This window comes from Symphalangus syndactylus, chromosome 3, assembly GCF_028878055.3.
Source record: "Symphalangus syndactylus isolate Jambi chromosome 3, NHGRI_mSymSyn1-v2.1_pri, whole genome shotgun sequence".
Classification (NCBI taxonomy): domain Eukaryota; kingdom Metazoa; phylum Chordata; class Mammalia; order Primates; family Hylobatidae; genus Symphalangus; species Symphalangus syndactylus.
The window spans coordinates 110,357,698-110,377,846 of record NC_072425.2 but is presented as its reverse complement, the minus strand read 5'-3'; the positions used below and the strand labels follow the sequence as shown (position 1 = coordinate 110,377,846).

The 20,149-nt window shown below is 40.0% G+C and overlaps 1 protein-coding gene across 1 annotated transcript in view; it reads left to right on the top strand.

The window, feature by feature from the left end:
- The first annotated feature begins 12,580 nt into the window (after positions 1–12,580).
- CDK14 (cyclin dependent kinase 14) overlaps positions 12,581–20,149 on the top strand; it is a 685,360-nt gene continuing 677,791 nt past the window's right edge. Inside the window, exons 1-2 of the mRNA XM_055272770.1 lie at positions 12,581–12,979; positions 20,094–20,125. Coding sequence (XP_055128745.1) covers positions 12,889–12,979; positions 20,094–20,125 — 123 coding nt within the window. The 5' untranslated portion in view covers positions 12,581–12,888. The remainder of the gene's footprint in view (positions 12,980–20,093; positions 20,126–20,149) is intronic.

Genomic DNA, 20,149 nt, shown 5'->3' with positions numbered 1-20,149 from the left:
GCTATTCTACCCGATTCCTTTGAAATTATCTCTGTATCTCTAAATAACGTATTTATAGTGCTATTAAAGTTTTTCTCAGTAACTTCTAACTTTCGAAAAGAAGATTTAATTTCACCAAATCCTCTAGGTACTCATACACATGTACACCTTCCGTTCTTCTTCTTCCCAACATGATCATGATTTAATAATATTGCATTCAGTATTTGCACTGATAGGACTTTCTACATATTTCTATATATTTATTTATATCTAGTGTACTATGTGCAGTATAGTGTACTGTGCTATGAGTACTCTTCCTTTCTTGTACTGCTTTTGTTTTTTTTTTTTCTGGAGTTAATAACTCTCTTTTTCCTTCCCTGTAACTTTATTTTTGTGATGAAGATGCTGACTCCATTTTTGTTGTTTGATTGTTGATAGCTTTCTTCTTATCTTTTCTTTCCTTTTTTTTTAATTTTTAATTTTTTGTTTTTTTCTGAGACAAGGTCTCACTATGTTGCCTAGGCTGGAGTGCAGTGGTGTGAAGACAGCTCACTGCAACCTTAACCTCCTGGGCTCAAGTAATTCTCCTTGACCACAGTGCCTGCCATGACACCAGGCTATTTTTATTTCATTTTATTTATTTATTTTTTTGTAGAGAAGAGGTCTTGGCCATGTTGCCCAGGCTGGTCTTGAACTCTTGGGCTCAAGTGATCCTCCTGCCTTGGTTTCCAAAATATTGGGATTATAGGCATGAGCCACCATGCCTGGCCTGTTGACAGTTTTCAATTACTACCACTTTTTCCTGTCTCCTGTACATCTGGGAACCAAGATAAAAAAAACCTGTGTAGGCCCTTGCCTCTGAAAGCCAATGAGAATTTAAAATGATACTCTGGCCCATTTTAGGAGAATTTTCTTCCATGCTAAGTCTATCCTTTAACCACAATAAAATCCCCAAACCACTCCCAGCCCTTTGCTCATCTTCTTTCCCTTTTGGGAACCCCCTAATTACTGTACTAAATCTAGTTTATTCATATTCACTGGAGTGCATTGTGTCATTTGTCTGGATACCTAAATAAATTTCTGGGTAGGCAATCATGCCCATCTCTGTGCAGACTGATCAAAACAGCTTTCTATGTTCTTATTAATATGTCTCCAAACTGTCCCCACCTCTAGTTTTGTAAATCTTCCCTCAACATGCTTTTTAAAATTTTTTAAATAAAATTCAGTCTGAAAGTTTTCCTCTTTTTTTTTTTATCAAACCATCTTCACATTGATCAATGTGGTTTAAAAACCAGTTGTTCTATCAATGTAATTTTCTTGATGAACTTTCTCCTAGAGTCTTCTGCCCTGCTCCAGTCCACCAGATTGGTTGACTGGCATCCATCTGCACTGTGGTCTGAGGTTCTCCCTCCATTATCATCCTGCCCTTCTCACGTATTGGAACCCTGTTACATGGGTTACATTACCCTTTTCTTGTTCTTGTTGAACAAATCTTCTGATGGCTGAGAGGTGAACCTGGGAGGTGGCATTTTTGACCTTTCATATTTGAAAGCATTTATTCTCTGCTCTCCTACCTAATTAGTAATTTGGCTGGAAATAGAATTCTAGATTAGAAATCACTCTCTTCTACTATTTTCTAGTATCCAGTGTTTCTTTTGAGTAGTCTAAAACCATTCTGATACTGGATTCTTTTTAGAATCCTAATTTTGTTTTCTGAAAGCTTTTCGAATATTCTCTTGGTTCACAGGGTTATGCAATTTCACAATGAAGTGTCTCGGTGTAGATTTATTTTCATTTGTTGTCTTGGGAACTCAATAGACCCTTTCAATTTGGAAAGTCATTTTCCTTTTTTTTTTTTTTTTTTTTTGAGACAGAGTCTCGCTCTGTCACCCAGGCTGGAGTGCAGTGGCGCGATCTCGGCTCACTGCAAGCTCCGCCTCCTGGGTTCATGCCATTCTCCTGCCTCAGCCTCTCCAAGTAGCTGGGACTACAGGCGCCCGCCACCATGCCCGGCTAATTTTTTTGTATTTTTAGTAGAGACGGGGTTTCACCGTGGTCTTGATCTCCTGACCTCGTGATCCGCCCGCCTCAGCCTCCCAAAGTGCTGGGATTACAAGCGTGAACCACCGTGCCTGGCCCATTTTCCTTTATTAAAGGAAATTTTCTTGAATTATTTCTTTGACAATTTCCTCTCTTCTATTTTCTTTGTTCTTTCTTTCTGTAAACTCCTATTATTCAGATATTGAACTTCCTGAACTAGTCTGTACATTTCTCATCTTTTTTTCTCCACTTTCCCTCTCTTTATCTTTTTGTTTTACTTGCTGGGGAATTTCATTTCCTTTAAATTTTAAACCTTTAACTGAAGTTTTCTTTTATATTTTATCTTTTTTTTTTTTTTTTGAGAGACGGAGTCTCACTATGTCACTGAGGCTGGAGTGCAGTGGTGTGATCACAGCTCACTGAAACCTCAACCTCCAGGGCTCAAGCTATTCTACTGCCTCAGTCTCCTGAGTAGCTGGGACTACTGGTGCACACCACCATGCTTGGCTAATTTTTAAACAATTGTTATTTGTGGAGACAAGGTCTTGCTATGTTGCCCAAGCTGGTCTCGAACTCCTGGGCTCAGTGATTCTCCTGCTTTGGCTTCCCAAAGTGCTGGGATTCCACTTAAGGCCACTGTGCCCAGCCTAAAGTTTCCTTTTAAACTATGATATTTTTAATGTCCAATTTATTTTTGGCCTTTGCTACTTTCTAAAAAATTTGTAGTACCCAGTTCTTGTTTAATGGCTGTAATATGTTATAATATTTCGCTATCTTTTTTTGAAGATATTAATTTTTTTCTTCTTCATAGTCTTTATTTCTTCCTAGCTGTTTTTCTATTAGTTTGTTTTGGCCTCTACTTTTCTTATTATATTCCATCAACTATACAGAGATCCTTGGCTGCCTGCCCATATCTGGGAGAAAGACACTGAAAAGTTTTTGGAAAGCTTGATTTATATGGTTCAGCCTGTCAACTATGGTTTTCACTGTAGGATAATCTGTTGGCCAGAACTATGTGAAGGAAGTGAGGAAAGATGGCTAGGGTCCTTGACATTCAGTTATAAATTTTCAGTAGGTTGCTTCTCAGTCTTGCCAATGGCTGGCTAAGGAATCAGCTTTCTTGGGACTGACAACTATAATTTTTCCAGTTTCCAAAATTGTGTTGCTGCTTTTTCCTCTTCCATTACCTGTGTGCTTATGGACTTATGCTTTTAAAAACTTCATTCATCATAGTTTTGGTGCGTTTTCAGGAGGAGCAGAAACTACCATGAATGTTGTCTGTGATTTCTAGTAGGAATTAAAGCATACATACCTTTTACTGTGTAAGTATTAAAGTGTCTCCCTTTTGGCCCTTGCCAAACTTGCCAACCTCATCTTATGTCTGTTGTATACTCCAACTGCCTTTCAGATTCTTGAACCCGCCATGTTCTGCCTTTGCCATCTGGCCCCCACAAATGCTGATCCCTCTGTAAGGAACTTCTGCTTTCTGCGTGACTACCTCTATGGATCCTTCAGATCTCAGTTTAGGTGTGATTGCTCAGAGAGGATGTGTCTCACCCTCAGATTATGGTGAAATGTCCCTGCTGTGGCATTCATTCTTTTCTCTATTTTAAAATGGGTCATGTTTTATTGTAAATGGTGGTTTTAACATCATTTTCTCTTACTAGTCTGTAAGCTTTGTGCAGGCAGGGATTATGACCATGCTCCATCTCATCCACTGCAGTATAACCAGATCTTAGCACAGTATCTGGGACATAGTAGGTGCTCAATATGTGTTTGATGAATAAACAAATGAAGACAAGTGAAATTACTTTCTTACAATAAGGAAATAGAGTACTGAAAAAGGATCCTCCCACTTCTTTCTGGTTAACTACATCAACTGTCCCTCTTTTCTTGGTTTGTAATTAAAAGATGGCTCACGCCTGTAATCCCAGCACCTTGGGAGGCTGAGGTGGGCAGATCAGAAGGTCGGGAGATCGAGACCACCCTGGCTAACATGGTGAAACCCCGTCTCTACTAAAAATACAAAAATTAGCCGGGCATGGTGGCGGGTGCCTGTAGTCCCAGCTACTTGGAAGGCTGAGGCAGGAGAATGGCGTGAACTCAGGAGGCCGAGCTTGCAGTGAGCTGAGATTGGGCCACTGCACTCCAGCCTGGGCGTCAGAGCAAGACTCCGTCTCAAAAAAAAAAGAAAAGAAATCAAATATACTTGATTAGGTGCCCCAAAATTGGGGAAAGGAGATAATGACCACTTAAATTTGTAAGTGGTAGGGCCAGGATAATTGTCCATCTCGAATTTACAGTCAAGGAAGCAGAGGATTGGTAATACTATGCAGATTATGAGAGAAGATTCTAGAACTAAGAATTAATATCTTCTGCTTCTAGCCCTGCTTTTTCACTGTTTGAAACACACCTAGGATGTTTATCTCTCCAACTCATCCTTCATGCTCTGTAGGTGCCTCCATGTTATCTTCTCTGTCTGACTTTCATCAAATAACTACCATCGTGTTGCTATTCCAGGAAGTGAATCATTGGCTCTCACTTGATGGGGGCAGTGCAATAATCATCTTGGAGTCTTTTTCAATCACACATGGCTCTTCCTCCTCCTGCCCTTCCAGTCCCTGCCTAGAATGTCCTAGAGCAGTCCTTTAAATGTGCACCCTAATAACTTTGGTATGACTGTCTTCATAGGTAAGGAATGTTGGTTTAAATATTAATTATGACTAAGCTATATTTTATTAATCTGCTACTGACATTAGTACTTTTCTTACTTTTCTCAGATGTGGAGGTGGTGGTATAATGTGAGCCAAATACCAGCTTTAGAACTTCTTAATTTTTTAATTTTTAGTTTTTACTCACAATGTGGCTGCTTACTTATAGACAGCTTTAGAACTTGATTGACCTGCTGACTTGCCACTCACCAGCTGGGCTGGTTTGTTCCATTTTACCTTTTTATTTTGAAAATTAAAAAACTTACAGAAAGTTAAAAAGACAATGCAATGGAAACTGTATATTCCTCACCTACGTTCACCAATTTTTATCATTTTTGTCACTACCCTCTCCCGTGTGCGTGTATATATGCATATATACATATGGAGATAGATCTATATGTGTGTGTATGTTGCTATTAAATCATATGAACATAATTTTTGTTGTTGAGCCATTTAAAAATAATTTGTATATATCATGACATTTTATCCATTAATACTTGTCACACCTAAGAAAATTAACTTGAATCCAACATCTAATACGCTGTCAATATTTTAATTTCTAATCTTCTCAAATGTATTTTACAACTGTGTGTTATAAAATACTGTGCGGTTTCATATTATTTTTTAATCCAGGAGTCAGACAAAGTTTGTGCATTACTTGTGGTTGCTATGTCTCGTTAATATAGAACAATACCCTTGCCTTGTTTTGCTTTGTTTTTCATGAACAAACATGAATATTGATACCCTTTAAAAAGCCCCAATCAGTAGTCTTCTACAAGGTCCCACACTGTGGGACTGTGTGACTGCTAAACATTTTTGGCAAGAATACAACATAGGTGGTGTGGGTACCTCTTGTTGCCTTACATTAGGAAGCACATGGTATTCAGGATGTCCGCTATTGGTTGAGTCTATGTTTGATCACTTGGGCAAGGGCATAACAGCCAACCAATCCATTGTGACTGTAATCTGTATGGGTTACATTGTAGAGGATTATTACTGCTACGGTTTAGATGTTTGTGTTCCCCCTAAATTCATACCTTGAAATCGAACCTCCAATGTGATAGTATTAAGAGGTGGAGGCTTTTGCAGGTGATTAGATCATGAGAGTGGGGCCGTCATGAATGGGATTAGTGCCTTTATGAAAGAGGCCCCAGGAAGCTTCTTTGGCCCCTTCTACTATGTGAGAACAAAGCAAGAAGGCACCAGCTGTGAGAAATGGGTCCTCACCAGACACTGGATCTGCCTGCACCTTGATTTGGACTTCCCAGCCTTCAGAACTGTGAGAATAAACATTTGTTGTCTATAAACCACAAAGTTTATGGTATTTTTGCTAAAGCAGCTCAGGTAGACTAAGAAAATTACCATGTGGGTATTCTTTTTTTTTTTTCTTTTGAGATAGAGTCTTCCTCTGTTGCCCAGGCTAGAGTACAGTGGCACAATCTTGGCTCACTGCAACCTTTGTCTCTGGGGTTCAAGCAATTCTCCTGCCTCAGCCTTCCAAGTAGCTGAGAATACAAGCGTACACCACCACATCCAGCTAATTTTTGTATTTTTAGTAGAGACAGGGTTTCACCACGTTGACCAGGCTGGTCTCAGACTCCTGACCTCAAGTGATCCCACCCGCCTCAGCCTCCCAAAGTGCTGGGATTACAGGTGTGAGCCACCGTGCCTGGTCAGCTGTGTAGTTTTAGGAAATTAATTTGATTTCAGGCCAGGCATGGTGGCTCATGTCTGTAATCCCAGCACTTTGGGAGGCTGAAGAGGGTGGATTGCTTGAGGTCAGGAGTTTTAGACCAGCCTGACCAACATGGTGAAATCCGTTTCCACTAAAAAATACAAAAAATCAGCCGGGTGTGGTGGTGGGCGCCTGTAATCCCAGCTACTGGGGAGGCCAAGGCAGAGGAATCGCTTGAATCTGGGGGCGGAGGTTGCAGTGAGCTGAGATCACACCACTGCACTCCAGCCTGGGTGACAAAGTGAGACTCTGTCTCAAAAAAATAAAAAATAAAATAAAAATTTGATTTCAATGGACCTTAGTTTTTTCACCTGCAAAATAGGATAATAAAAGACAACTCATAGGGTGATGGTGAAAGTGGAGGCCGTGTCTTCAATTGCCTAGTATGTAGCAATGATTCCACAAATGATAGTTTAAAAATGTTTATTTTGATGACTTACAAACACCAATTAGAGAGGAACCCTTTTTCCAAAGTCAGTTGTACATCTTTCAATACCACACTTTAAATTTCTTTCCTATAAGGTAGGAAAAAGCAAAATACAGTGTTGTAAGTTAAAAGTTTGGATGCATTTATTAACCTGTCTGAGTATGGCCACTTTCTTGAACTCTCTTTGCTTCAGAATAGTTCCTTTCTATACAATAAGGACAATCATGATTATACCTAAAGTATATCAAAAGAAAAAGAAGTGACTACCATCATGCAATCAAAATGCTTTATAAAAGGAAACTTTTTGGTAAACAAGTGTGTGTCAATTTAGAACTGGAACCTGTGTAATGATCTTGGGCACATACTTTTGGCATTTCTAGGCCCATTTTCTTGTGTAACGTAGTAATAATGATAATGCCTCTTGGGGTAGTATGAGTTAAGATAAAATGAGATCATTAATTCATAGCCTATTATAAAACCATAAGTTATAATAGTAACATTTTACAATTACAAGTATTGAGTTATTTTAGCTAGAGAATGTCATATGTGCAATGATACTATCAATATGACTTCTATAGATACTTTTTTTTTTGGCTTGTAAGTGCTTGATTAGAATAGACATGTGAATGCAGATGAACTGTCAAAGGGCCTGGGAGGAAAGACTAGGATGTTTTTGATAGAAAAGGTGCATTTCTGAACTTAATTGCCCTTAACAGGACTTGTCTGGACTGCACAAAAGCCATAAGGTTTTAGTTCACTAAGGTATTAGTTTCTGTCCACTTTCGCATCCATGTCCAGGGTTCAATTACAGGGCTGGTGTCTGAAGTTTAGTTTTGATGAATGCAACATGATGCATTGAAATTGATGCCATTAATGACTGAGGACCCATAGTTAATGGCACATCTGTACCACAAATACAAGTAATACCAAAAAGCATTATTAAGTGAACTGTATCTTAGAAATAGTGGTAGATGTTTTCTCGTATAAATGCCTATAGTACAAAGTTATGTAACAATGAAAAACATGAATGATATGCATTATCATATTTAAGCATGGTTTAATGGGAGAGGGGAACTTACCAATTTTTGATGCATGCTTTGACCCTGGTAGTTTATCTTCTTCAAACTATTCTGAGCTAATTTATGTTTAACATCATTTGGATGTTTTTACAACTTTGTCTTTCTTACAGTCATTGGCAAGTAGATCAATTTACTTAGGTCCCTTGGTCTCTTGAGATATAGGATGAAAAAATGTACAATTACCTATAAAATAAGCAAATGTAGGTCTCATTTTCAAACAAGCCTGGAGGTTTTGTGTCAGCAGACAGTGATTTCTGTAAACGTGAAAAGGATCTGAATTAGGAAGGAGTAGGCAAAGGATGGGTGATGGAACAAGGAGGAGAGATGAGGGAAGCCTTCGTTGACCTGAGTTGTGAATACACTGGTTTCTGGAACCTTCCATTTTACTCCCCTTTCTGATTTCAACTTGCTGTTTGTCAAAGAAAAAAAAATGAACTCTTTAAGTTTGGATACTGTCCAATAGTTGGAACATAAGGGTTGGTGTCAAGAGTTTTAGAGTCAATGTACCAATTTTACTGATGACTCACTGAGAACTTTGTACAAGTCGCTTAACCTTGTGTTACTTCAGTTCCTGATGTGTTCAAAAAGGATAAATTTAATCCTAAAACTAGTTAAATAGGTTGACTATTTAGAGCTCTAAGAGGATATTTAATAATGTAAATGTCTACCACTTTAATAATTATACTCTGGCACTATGTCTTAATCTTTAACTATCTATGCCTTGGCTAAATTCTAAAACTTTACATTAGAAACATATCTTTTTGAAACGCATTTTCCAACTCTATTCTTCATGTTCTTGGTATCCTTTTTCATGGATTTCTTTTCTCTGATAATATTTTAAAAACTGTTTCAGATCAATAAGTCTGCTTTTGGTGGAATTTTGGATCCTAATTAAATCCTTTATATTTTATCTTACTTAAATTAGGATTCTTTCCCTTATAATCTACTGCCAGCATACTAGCCTGATATTTTTCTTATATGGAAAATATCCACATTTTATTTTATAATAAAAGCATAATGTATATGTAATGTGACTAGAAATGATGTATCTTAAATTTCACATAATTTTTGGCAATGAATCCTTGTCTATCTTATTTGTGTATGACTTACTCTTCATTAATATATCTATCTGTAGTATATAAGATGAAAGAGGGAAAATTTCATCATTACATTTTATTTATCTATTAGAGATGGGGTCTTGCTGTGTTGCCCAGGCTGGTCTTAAACTCCTGGGCTCAAGAGATCCTCCCACCTAAGCCACCTGAGTAGCTGAGACTGTAGGTATGGGTCATTGCTTCTGGCTCACCATTAACTTTAGAATTAGAATTTTGCAGCTATGAATGGACCTAGAGGTTATCTAGTTCAAGCCCCTCATTTTATAGATAAGAAAATGGATAAATCACTTACTTGTCTAAGGCTACAATGCACTTAGTGATAGACAGTAGGGACTAGAATTCATGAGTCCTGGGTCCCCAGCCACTTTTGTTACTACTGAACTCCTAATACACTTGTATCCTTTAATTGGTGAATTTGGTTAAGGTCAGCTCATGCTGGGTTCAGCCTCTAGATAAGCTTATCTCTTTGTACTTGAACACTGCACCTTTAATTCAGGCCATGCAAAACTATAACCTTGTAAACCAGAAGTTGAGATGGAGAACTGGCACAGATCCATTCTCCTACTGAAAAAACATATGCTACACAGATGCTGGATAGTCATCTTTGTTTCCAAGGACAACACATCACTTCTCAGAGATAGCAATCCATTCTATATTTATTTGACAAACATTAATTTACATTCTCTATGCAACAGGCACTGTGTGTTTCATATCTTAGGGTCCCTGAACTTACACTGTTTAAGATGAAGGCAAATGTGAAACAAATAATAGTAGAAAGAGTTGAATCTTTAAGTATACATATCTTAAAAGCGTCAAGTTAAAAATGTCCTTCTTTGCATTGTAGTTTCTTGCAAAATTTGCCCTTTTAAAATATAATCAGGAAAGTGAGCAAGATGAGCATGTAATGGAAAGTTGGTTACTCATAATTGCCAAGCTTTATTTAGCCCATGCTTAGAAGGTGTTTCTCCTGCCAGGTATACTGTTGTAACTAGAGGAAGTTGTTCTGGAGTTGAGAGAGCTGAAGTTTTCAAGTGGGGTAGGGAAAAGGAAAATATTCATTATGTTTATATTAGTATTTTTATTATTATAAAAGTAAAGAATTTTTGGATAAAACATTCAAAACTATACTTAAAGGTATAAATTGCAAAGGGAAAAGTTCTCTCTATTCTGGATATACAATCAACAGTTTTCTGTTCTTTTTTCCAGAAATATTCTATGCATATAGAAACTCATAGATGTGTATACGTTTTTTCCACAAATTGTTTAAAATATTAAACATGCTTTCCCCCCAAATTAGCCTGTACATATTCACACATCAGTACACACTGATCTCATTTAAGAAAATTGGTGCATACCTTTGTATGCTTTTACCATAATTTAAGAAGAAGCTGACTACTTTTTTTAAGTCAGAAATACTGGGAAGGGGACGAGCATGGTGGTGCATGCCTGTAATCCCAGAACTTTGGGAGCTCAAGGCGGGTGGATTGCTTGAGCTCAAGAGTTGGAGACCAGCCTGGGTAACATGATGAAACCCCGTTTCTACAAAAAATACAAAAATTAGCCAGGCGTGGTGGTGCGCACCCGCAGTCCCAGCTATTTAGGAGGCTGAGGTGGGAGGATGGCTTGAGCCCAGGAGAGAAGTTTGCAGTGAGCCGAGATCGCGCCACTGCACTCCAGCCTGGGCGACAGGCCCTGTCTCGGAAAAAAAAAAAAAAAAAAAAAAAAAAATACTGGGAAGGTAAAACAAATATATATTTAACATATTATATATTTGAAATAGCCATTGTCACAGTGGATAACAGTCACAGGTGTATAGTGAAAGTTCGTTAAATTAATATTTCTTCGTGTTTGTTGACTCGTACAACCCATTAGTATTTTGATTGGTTGCATTTGTCTTTTCATTCATAACTGCTGAAAACTTTCTCCCTAACTCACCTGAGGAAGTGGTAAAAGTCAAACTTTTTTCCGGCATGAGGCCACCCTTGGTGCTGTCTGTAATTATCTAGACATGGCAGCCAGGATCCAACAGCTTTGCGTTTTAACTCATATGGTCTTTCCTGGCGAATTCCTTGCCCCCCTCTGCTCCCCACTTAGCTTGACTTCCTGTCTTTTATCATCCGCAATCTATCAAGATCCTACAATGTGCTCAGTGTAGGGTGGAACAAATTACTGGTTTACCTCACAATTTAAGGAAGGCAGGGGGCTAGTTTTTAAGATAAAAATCTTTTAACAAAACATAAACTCCCCAAAATTTCCTTCAAGCCAAACAGCATTGTCACACCCTCACAAGCTCTTATTACTTACACAGCCAGATGACTCAAGATTACTAACGTTTCTATTCATAAGGGGTTTGCTGGCCCCAAATCAACACAATCAAGCCCTCCCCCACCTTCCTTCTCTCTCCCCTGGGAGACTGACATTTGGAACTCACGCCGCACCAGGTTTTTTCAGAATGAAGACGACGTGTGTTTGCTGCTGGAACTGTTTGTCCTGGGATTTTATAAACACCTCCCCCATTCCTTTTTAAAGTTCTGTTTTTGAGGTGGGGGAAAACGAGGTCGGAATCTGTTTAGCCTCTGTCTCCCAATTCAGAAATATATTCTAAGAATTTAATAGAAAAAGACCAAGGGCTGTGTCTGCTATTTACTGCAGAACTGGGTATTCCTATCAGAAGTCACCGACATGTGTCACCAAGATCAGAGACAAGGATGAGGGAAACAGCATGATCTCTGCCTTCTGGAGGGTTACAGTTGAAGCTTCCGCTGCTTCTGCACTGGACCTCAAAACAAACAAAAAACCCACCGCAAACAACAACAAAAAAATCCGGGCCCACCTTTCCCCTTGGATCTTTTACTTGACAGCTTTCTCGGCCCCAAATAAGGCACCCTACATCCGAATGCATCCCTAAGGCCTTACCGCACCCAGTCCAGGAGGCAGTCCTGGCAGCTGCCCTCCACCCAACTCCGCGCTTTTCCACACGCGTTCGTGGAAGGAGAAAGCCGCTCAAACAACTGGACTCGGCCCGTTTCCTTTCAGTAACCTCCCCACAGCCCAACACGCTGTCCCCAGACACTGCCCGCTCCCACCCCGGCCCCTTCGCGATCCTCCGGCGAGCGGGCGGGGCGGGGCAGGAGCGCGGGGGCGGCCGGGAGGGGGCGTCGCCGGGGCGCGAGCCAGACACAGAAGGCCGCGGAGGACGCGGGAGGCGAGCGGGCAGCCGAGGGCGTGCTAAGATCCCGCGCCCAGGGGCCTTCGTCGAGGGAGGGGCGTGGCGGCGGCAGCAGGAGGGCAGCAGGAGCTGTCGGGCTGGCGGTTCCGCGCCGCGGCTCCTTCTGCCCAGCGCCCGCAACTCTGGGCTGAGAACTTCTCCCGCCGGCCCACTCGCCCTCGCCCCGCGCACTCGGCGCCAGGCGACTCCCGCACCTTGTCCCCGGCCCGCCCCCGCCTCCTCCTTCGGCCGCACCACTCCCCCTGCCGGCCGCGCTTCTCAGCGTTACAAAGGAGGGAAAATGAGCCGGGCGGCGGCGGCGCGGCGCGGGGCCACCACGGCGGCGGCGAGCGCGGCCGCCCCCGGCACCACGTAAACGGCCCCCGCCCGCCCAGCTGCGGCCCAGGCCGGAGAGGAGCCTGCCGCCCGCCGCCTGCCTGCTGCTCGCCTCCCTAGCCCTGCGCGTCGCCTCCCGGCCCGCCGAGGAGGTGGAGGAGGAGGAGGCGCCGCTTTCCCCGCGGCGCGCGCCCTCGCCGTTGTCTGAGCTGTGCCTGGACCAGTTTGGGGAAGTTGTCGGGGCCCCGCGTCGCCCAGATGTGCGACCTCATTGAGCCGCAGCCGGCCGAGAAGATCGGCAAGATGAAGAAGTTGCGGAGAACTTTGTCGGAGAGTTTCAGTCGCATTGGTGAGTAGCGCGCTGCCCCCGGCCCCCCCCCCAGCGCCCGCTCCCCTCGGCCCGCGCCCCCGCCGCGCTCCTGGCACCAGCCATGCAGCTGCCAGCGGGGCTGGCGTGGGGGTGCGTTGCGGGCAGGGGTCGAGGGCACAGTGCTAGGGACCCGGGGGAGGGCAAGGACGCAAAGGAAAGAGACCCCTCTTCCTCAGGATCTGGGGGTTCATCTGTAGATTATCTCAAGCCTACAATATGGGGTCCCCCCTCCTCCGCCACTAGTGCTCGCCCTTTCGCGCGCGTGGGGGACGGGCGAGGGCACCCCTCGGCCCCCACCGCGCAAGGGGCTGCGCGGCTGCTTGGGCCACTTGTTATTTTTTGCGCACAGGCTTTGATATTGGGCGTTTAGTCAGTAATTTAGCTTTGGAAATTGGTGAAACGTTAGACTGTGCCCTGGTATTGTTTAACGTATCCAACCTAAAGGGAAGTGGGACAGTTACCTTGGGACCTATTGTTCGGTACTTCGGGTCCTGGAAAGCGAGATTTGGATGTTCAGTCTCGAGGTCTCTGAATCTTCCCGCTGCTGGAGAGAAATGCGCGCTGTGGAGTTGTCTGGACATTTAGGAATGTCTCCCGAACTTGTTCCATTTAATAGAGCTGAGGGGCTTGTTGTCTTTAAACCAACCAACCAACTGACCAACAGTGTTTAGGACAGTGAAGAATAAATGCATGTCACAGGCTGTAATAGGGTGACAGCAGTATCACGTGGAATGGGTTTGTTAGATTTTGAGTATTGGGCATAGAAAACCCCTTTTAACCTGAAGAGTTAGCTGCCTCCCCTACTGTCACAACTTTCACTGATACATGTAACTGCCCTGAACAAGCGAATGCTATAGACAAAAAATAACTCCTGCGAGTCCCTAGGAAGCTGCCTAGTCTTTGTTTCACTTGTTTTAAATGTCATCCATGTTAACGAAGGTGTTAATGGAAATTAAGTATAAAGGGACTTAATTCCTTAAAATAAAACCCTGGGATGCACATGAGTGTTACAGATACCCGTCCACCCATTCGTTGTAAGATACGCAAACTTTCTTCAAGTGAGAGAGTACAATGGATCGAAATTTAGCCAAGTGTTTTTCTTTTTGTCTTTCGACTTAAAATTTTGTGTTGGTATGCAAAATCTTTCCCAAGATGACTGTAAAGTTATGGTGTGAAACCAATCTTTAGTTTTATTTATTGCATATATTGGATATTAATTTCACTCTTCAGAATTAGGGATACATATGGAGAGTCCCTGCATTCAGATGAAGTTTGAAGCCAAGAAGAGTGTGAGAGAGGGAAATGTTGAGTCGTGTGCATTATTAACGAGAATGTTTCAGCCCTGACCCAAACCTTCACAGAGGCGGGTTCTGGAGTCCATTAAGCCCTGTTCTAAAACACATTAACTATATATTTACTAATGCTAATGATTCTGCTGGAGCCCCTCCAGTTTTGTGTTAAATAATTCATTGCAATTGAGTCTCAGTAAGAAACCAAGGACATTAATATGAAAGTTCCTTATGTTTAAATAATTTCAAGGTTTTGATCGACAGTCAGTAAAATTTGGATTAAGTACAGTGCTGGCAAATGGAGATATTATAGTTAATTGGATTTTCTAGCTTACTGTGATTTAGTGATGTGAAACTCCTTTTGAATCCAACTCCTGTTAAAATGTCTTCTAAGAGCTGGTGGATTTTATGTCCTCCCTTTAGGACACAGAATGCAGTGCAGTGAGCACAGCTGATTATTTCTTGTATTGATGGAAAGTATGATTCTGAATTGTAGATCTCATTGTGGAATATTGTAAAAGGAGATATTGAAGTGATTATAGTTGTATACCAAGCCAAGTACATTCAAAGTAGCATTACAGAAACAAAATCTGTATCTTCTTATTTTGTTGGTGTTTTATATTGTATTTGCAAAATTAAAACCAGTGAACTCATTCTGATTAAGGATTTTTAAGGCGCTAGAGGTTGTTGAGTTGAGGGCTTACTGTGGGATATATAGTGCGTGAGTTAAGAATGTGGGCTGTGTGTCACAAAGACTGTTTCCAGTGTTGCCATGCCCAGCCGAGGGCCCCCAACTTCTCTGAGCTTCAGTTTTTCCATGTACAACTCAGTTTTGTTGTTGGCTTTTAGTGAAATAATGCATACCATGTCCTGTGTGGCACATCAAATAAAGACTCAGTAAACGTTCAAGATATGTTATCATTGTTTTTGTTATTGTTAGGGATTCCATAATACTGACATAACTGATCTTATAGATAGAAAGCAGAAGAGGGAAGTGGTCATTAACTTTGTAGTGTGGCCAGCCTTAAAACGGAGTTAGGCAGGCCTGGATTTGAACTTGGTTTTCGCTGCTTGCTCTGTGCCTTTGGCAGCTGGTGGAATTACCCTAAAGCCCAGAGTCCTCGTCTGTAAATATTCATATAACGTGAATATATGTGAAGACTAAATCGGATAAACTACATGAAAAATCTAGTGCAGTATCTATCACAAGGTGAAGGTCAATACCATAGGCTGTCATTATTCCTTCCAATTTCTGTTTATACCCCATCATCCTCCTTTCTTCATTGGTACTTCATGAGGAGACCAAAGAGTGAATGGTTTATTCTTGTTGAATAATCCACACTGCAACATATTCATTCTCTTTAACCTATCTAAGCTTTTGAAATAGACATGCTGACTTTATTTTGCTGCTTTAATATGATCCAAAAGTGTAGCTTGTTGTATGGTGAAATGTACAATATTATTATTTAGCTGTAAGAAATTGTTAATCATTCATCTACTGAAAATGAGGAAATGTTTGAAAGTGTCTGATATCCGGTCAGTGTTTATCATTAATAATAATAATTCTGAATACATAAAGCAGTGCTAGTGTTTAATTTGTTTACACATTAGAGATCATGCTGACTTTGTCACTGCCCACCCCAAATACAGCTGAGCTGAGATTACTATATTATAAAGTTTTCAAGCCATAGTGCTCTAATTAACGACATCTGCCAGGGAATGACTATGATATAGTTATCGTTCTTTTATAAGATGGGTGTAATTGAATTTTAAAGTCACCCATCAATTTCGGTAGTATTTATGGTTTTCTACTAAATAGTGTCAGTGTGGTCCCTTATTTAGGAATTACTACAGTTGTCTCACACTTTTTTTTTTTTAATTTAGGCTAACAAAGACAAATGGGAACTTATTGAATAGTTTAAGTATATTAAAGTTCATTTCCTCTTTTCTTTCTTGTTTCTTTTTTATTTTTGAATGTTAGCCTAGAAGGAGAAAGGCTTTATGTAATATCCGGTGTATGATTAAGGTCAAACTGACATTTTTTCATATTCATTTGAATGCATTTCTTCATACTTATTTGGACTGTCTCCTAGAGAAAGGAAGTTTATACTCTGCGATATTTGAGATGAACCCCATGTATACCATTTCTTTAAAGGATATGGTTTGTGAGGGAACTAAAAAAGAAGAGGCTGTGATTACACTGAACTTTGGGGTTTGTTACCTTGTGCTGTTAAGTGTGTAATTCTAGAGTCCAGTCGTCATTTGATGAATTCATTATGTCAGAAAAGAGAAATGTAAAGGTTAAATGTTCAGACACAAAATTTAAGTATTGTACCACATTTTCCCCAATGCAACTTCAAAATATTTTAATTCGAAAACTACAAAATGGAATTTGTATCTATGATCTTTTAAGAGAGAACCAGTGTAGCATTTTCATACACCAAAACTTAAGTGTGTCTCAAAAGATACTCTCCTTTTGCCATTGAGGTAGGACTCATTATTCAACAAATAATTATTTAGTACCTCCTCTCCACTGTAGATACTGTTCTGACAGTCAGATTGACTGACTAATGTGTCTGGTCCCTGTCCTCAAGGATTTTACGGGAAAACAGGCCAATTAATAGGCATTTACAATATAAAGTGACAAACTCTACCATGAAGATTAGCGAAATTTGCTGTTGGAGAACACAGGAGGAGCACCACTTTCATCTAGGTGAAATCATGAAAAGCTTTCTAGAGGAAGCAATGTCTGAGCAAAGGACTGAAAAGAATATCTGCTGATCTTAAATATTTTGATATATGCCCCTTGGCTATTCCAGAATAATGTAATATGCTTGTTACTCCATGAAATCCTTAAAGATAATTGTGGATTTACATTTACATGATTAATGGCAATCAGGGAATGTAATCAATAATGAGATGTTGTGTTCTTGTTTGGGTCAGAATTTACTCATCAGTGACCTGATGAATATCTGGCAAAGACATCTTAAGTTGGTCTTTGTTGTCACTGTTAACTGCTGTTCAGGACAAGGACTCAATATTTAGAAGAAACCGTGTAAGGTGTCAATCTAGCAGTGAATGACTTCAGTGAAGTAATGGTGTTCTGTGGTACCTTGAGCTTGAGAGTATTGTGCAGATGAGATAATCTGGCTTCCTGTTCATTATGTCATAGCAAATACACTTGCAGTTTCTTCTATTTTCTCCGCTTGATACCTCCAGACCCCACCTCTTTGTCCAGAATGTTGGAGAATTGTCAGGACTTAGGAGATAAGAAGGAAATAGTCCAGTCTGGTTGTTCAAGACATTCCAGTGTTCATTTCTCAACTTGAGGGTCTTCATTCCATATTTGCAGTTCCCTATGGGATAGTATCTTTTTTTTTGGCAGCAGAGGAACAGGGTCTCACTCTGTCGCCCAGGCTGGAGTGCAGTGGAGCAATCTTGCTCACTGCAAACTCTGCCTCCCAGGCTCAAGTGATCCTCCCAGCTCAGCCTCCGGAATAGCTGGAATCACACACACCACCACGCTTGGCTAATTTTATGTATGTATTTATGTATATATTTGGTGTTGTTTTTGTAGAGACAGGGTTTCCCCCTGTTGCCCAGGCTGGTCTCAAACTCCTGAGCCCAGGTGACCTATCCGCCTCAGCCTTCCAAAGTGCTGGGATTACAGGTGTGAGCCACTGCACCTGGTGGGGTAGTGTCAGCTGTAGTTCTTGTTGGATGCTTTGCTTAAGAAAACACGTGGCTAAATTTCCAGAACTTTTATAATGTCTAAAATAAAGACAGTATATTTAAAAGTTTGTGCTGTGAATTGTAAGTTTGCTGCTGTAGCTTTGCATCTTGCATGGCAGCCACATAGTGCGTGTGTTCCATTAATCTTTGTTAAATGAGCTAGGTATGAGGCTGTATGGTAATTTGCTTATGTTAGACTTTGTATTTGAAATCAGTGGGCTATTAATTTCTTATTCCAAAAAGTTTAGTTTTTCAGATGAAGCAACTTGTCTATATTTAGAATTACATTACTAATGTTTTGTAAAGGACTCATTAGTCAAGTATGTTAATTAAAGGACACGCCTTGGGTTGAGGGAGTAGACAGTATAGTAATATTGTTGACTGGTATTTATACAGAGCCTTGTAGCCTAGAAGTTAAATTCTAGTGAAAATGCAGACATTAGGAAGTAGCTAGGATCTTAATATGGTTCTATCAAAACAGATTATTTTAGATTTAAGGTAGGTTATTTTAGATTTAATATAGGTTAAGTTAAACACATAATTAAAACATGTGCAAGTAATTGGATGCAAGGTAAGCCATTCACAACAAAGCTCTATCTTTTTATTTTCCATTCACTTTCAGAAGAAATGGTTATCCAATAAAGAAAGATTAGTTTATTAGGCAAAAGGGAAAAATAAGAAACATTTAGAAACGTTTTATTTCCTTCAGCCTACCTGCGTCCCCCTTAACTCACCACAATCACATTCTTCTTGAAAACACAAATATATGAAACAGAGAAAATAACCTTTTCACGATTGTTAGAGTATGCATCCTAAGCTTTTCTATGATAGCTTCAGTTTAGGCACATTACTTTTCTCAGAGCTTAATTGCCAGAATAATTTGCTTTTCATTGCTTTTGTCAGAACAAAGCTTTCCAAGTAATAGCTACTCAAGTGCTTCTATCCAGACTAAATAAGGTATAAAGCATCAAACACCTATGCACTGTTCTGTAAATTTGAAACATTTCTCCAGCTAGTAGTTTCAGATAAATTAGCTATTTAATGCATTCTTCTTAATATGAAACATTCTAAGTAATTGTAAAATGTAAGGATCTAGATGTTTGCCAACTGTAGGTGAAATTCTTCTCCTTCTATGTTGGGTGAAAAAATTCCAGTTCTAAAGCTATGAACAGTCATGCATACTTGACGGTAGTCCCGCAAGATTACAATACTGTATTTTACTGTACATTTTTCTATGTTTAGATACACAAATATTTGCCATTGTGTTACAGTTGCCTATAGTATTCAGTACAGTAACATGCTATATAGGTTTGTAGCCTAGGAGTAATAGGCTATACCATATAGCCTAGGTGTGTAGTAGGTGGTATCATCTAGGTTTGTATAAGTACACTCTGTGACATTTGCACAATGAAATTGCCTAACGGTGCATTTCTCAGAATGTATCCCAGTTGTTAAGTGACACGTCTGTATTTAAAGTAAATTTGAAGTATTTGCTGGTTCCTATAAAATATTCTGAATGTATTGTTTTCTTTTGAAATACTTTGTTATAAAATTTATCATGTTGAAATGTTTAAATTATGTCTCTTACTCTGCAATGCTTATTTTAGCAGGCTTAGTCTTTCATCAACACACTTACACTTCACTTACTATGAAAATGTCATTCAGGGTTCTATGCAAAGAAGGTGTCATCCTAACAATTGGTGATATCTTCTCAAAACCCAGGAGTTTAAGGGGAAATTTCTTTAAGATTACTTTTGATTCTTTTATACTTTCATTGAAACATGTTCAAACTAAAGAAGAGATAGGGAACAGTTATGTGTGCTTCTTTCTAATATCTGGGAGGATAGTTCTATTCGCATATTTATAAAAAATATTTCAAAAAGATGCATGCTGTGCAATTCTCTTTCATTTGCAGTTTTCATATTTGTATCATAACATTGTTATTCAGGTTGGGGTACAATTTACTTTCTGAAATGAAAACACTATACTGCCTTGTTTTTTTTTGTTTTCTATAACTTAGTCTCTTTGGAATTTTTCACAATAACTGTTTCCTTTTCCTTCTTATTTTATAGCTTTGAAGAAAGATGACACCACCTTTGATGAGGTAGGTTAAATTTCTTTATCTAAT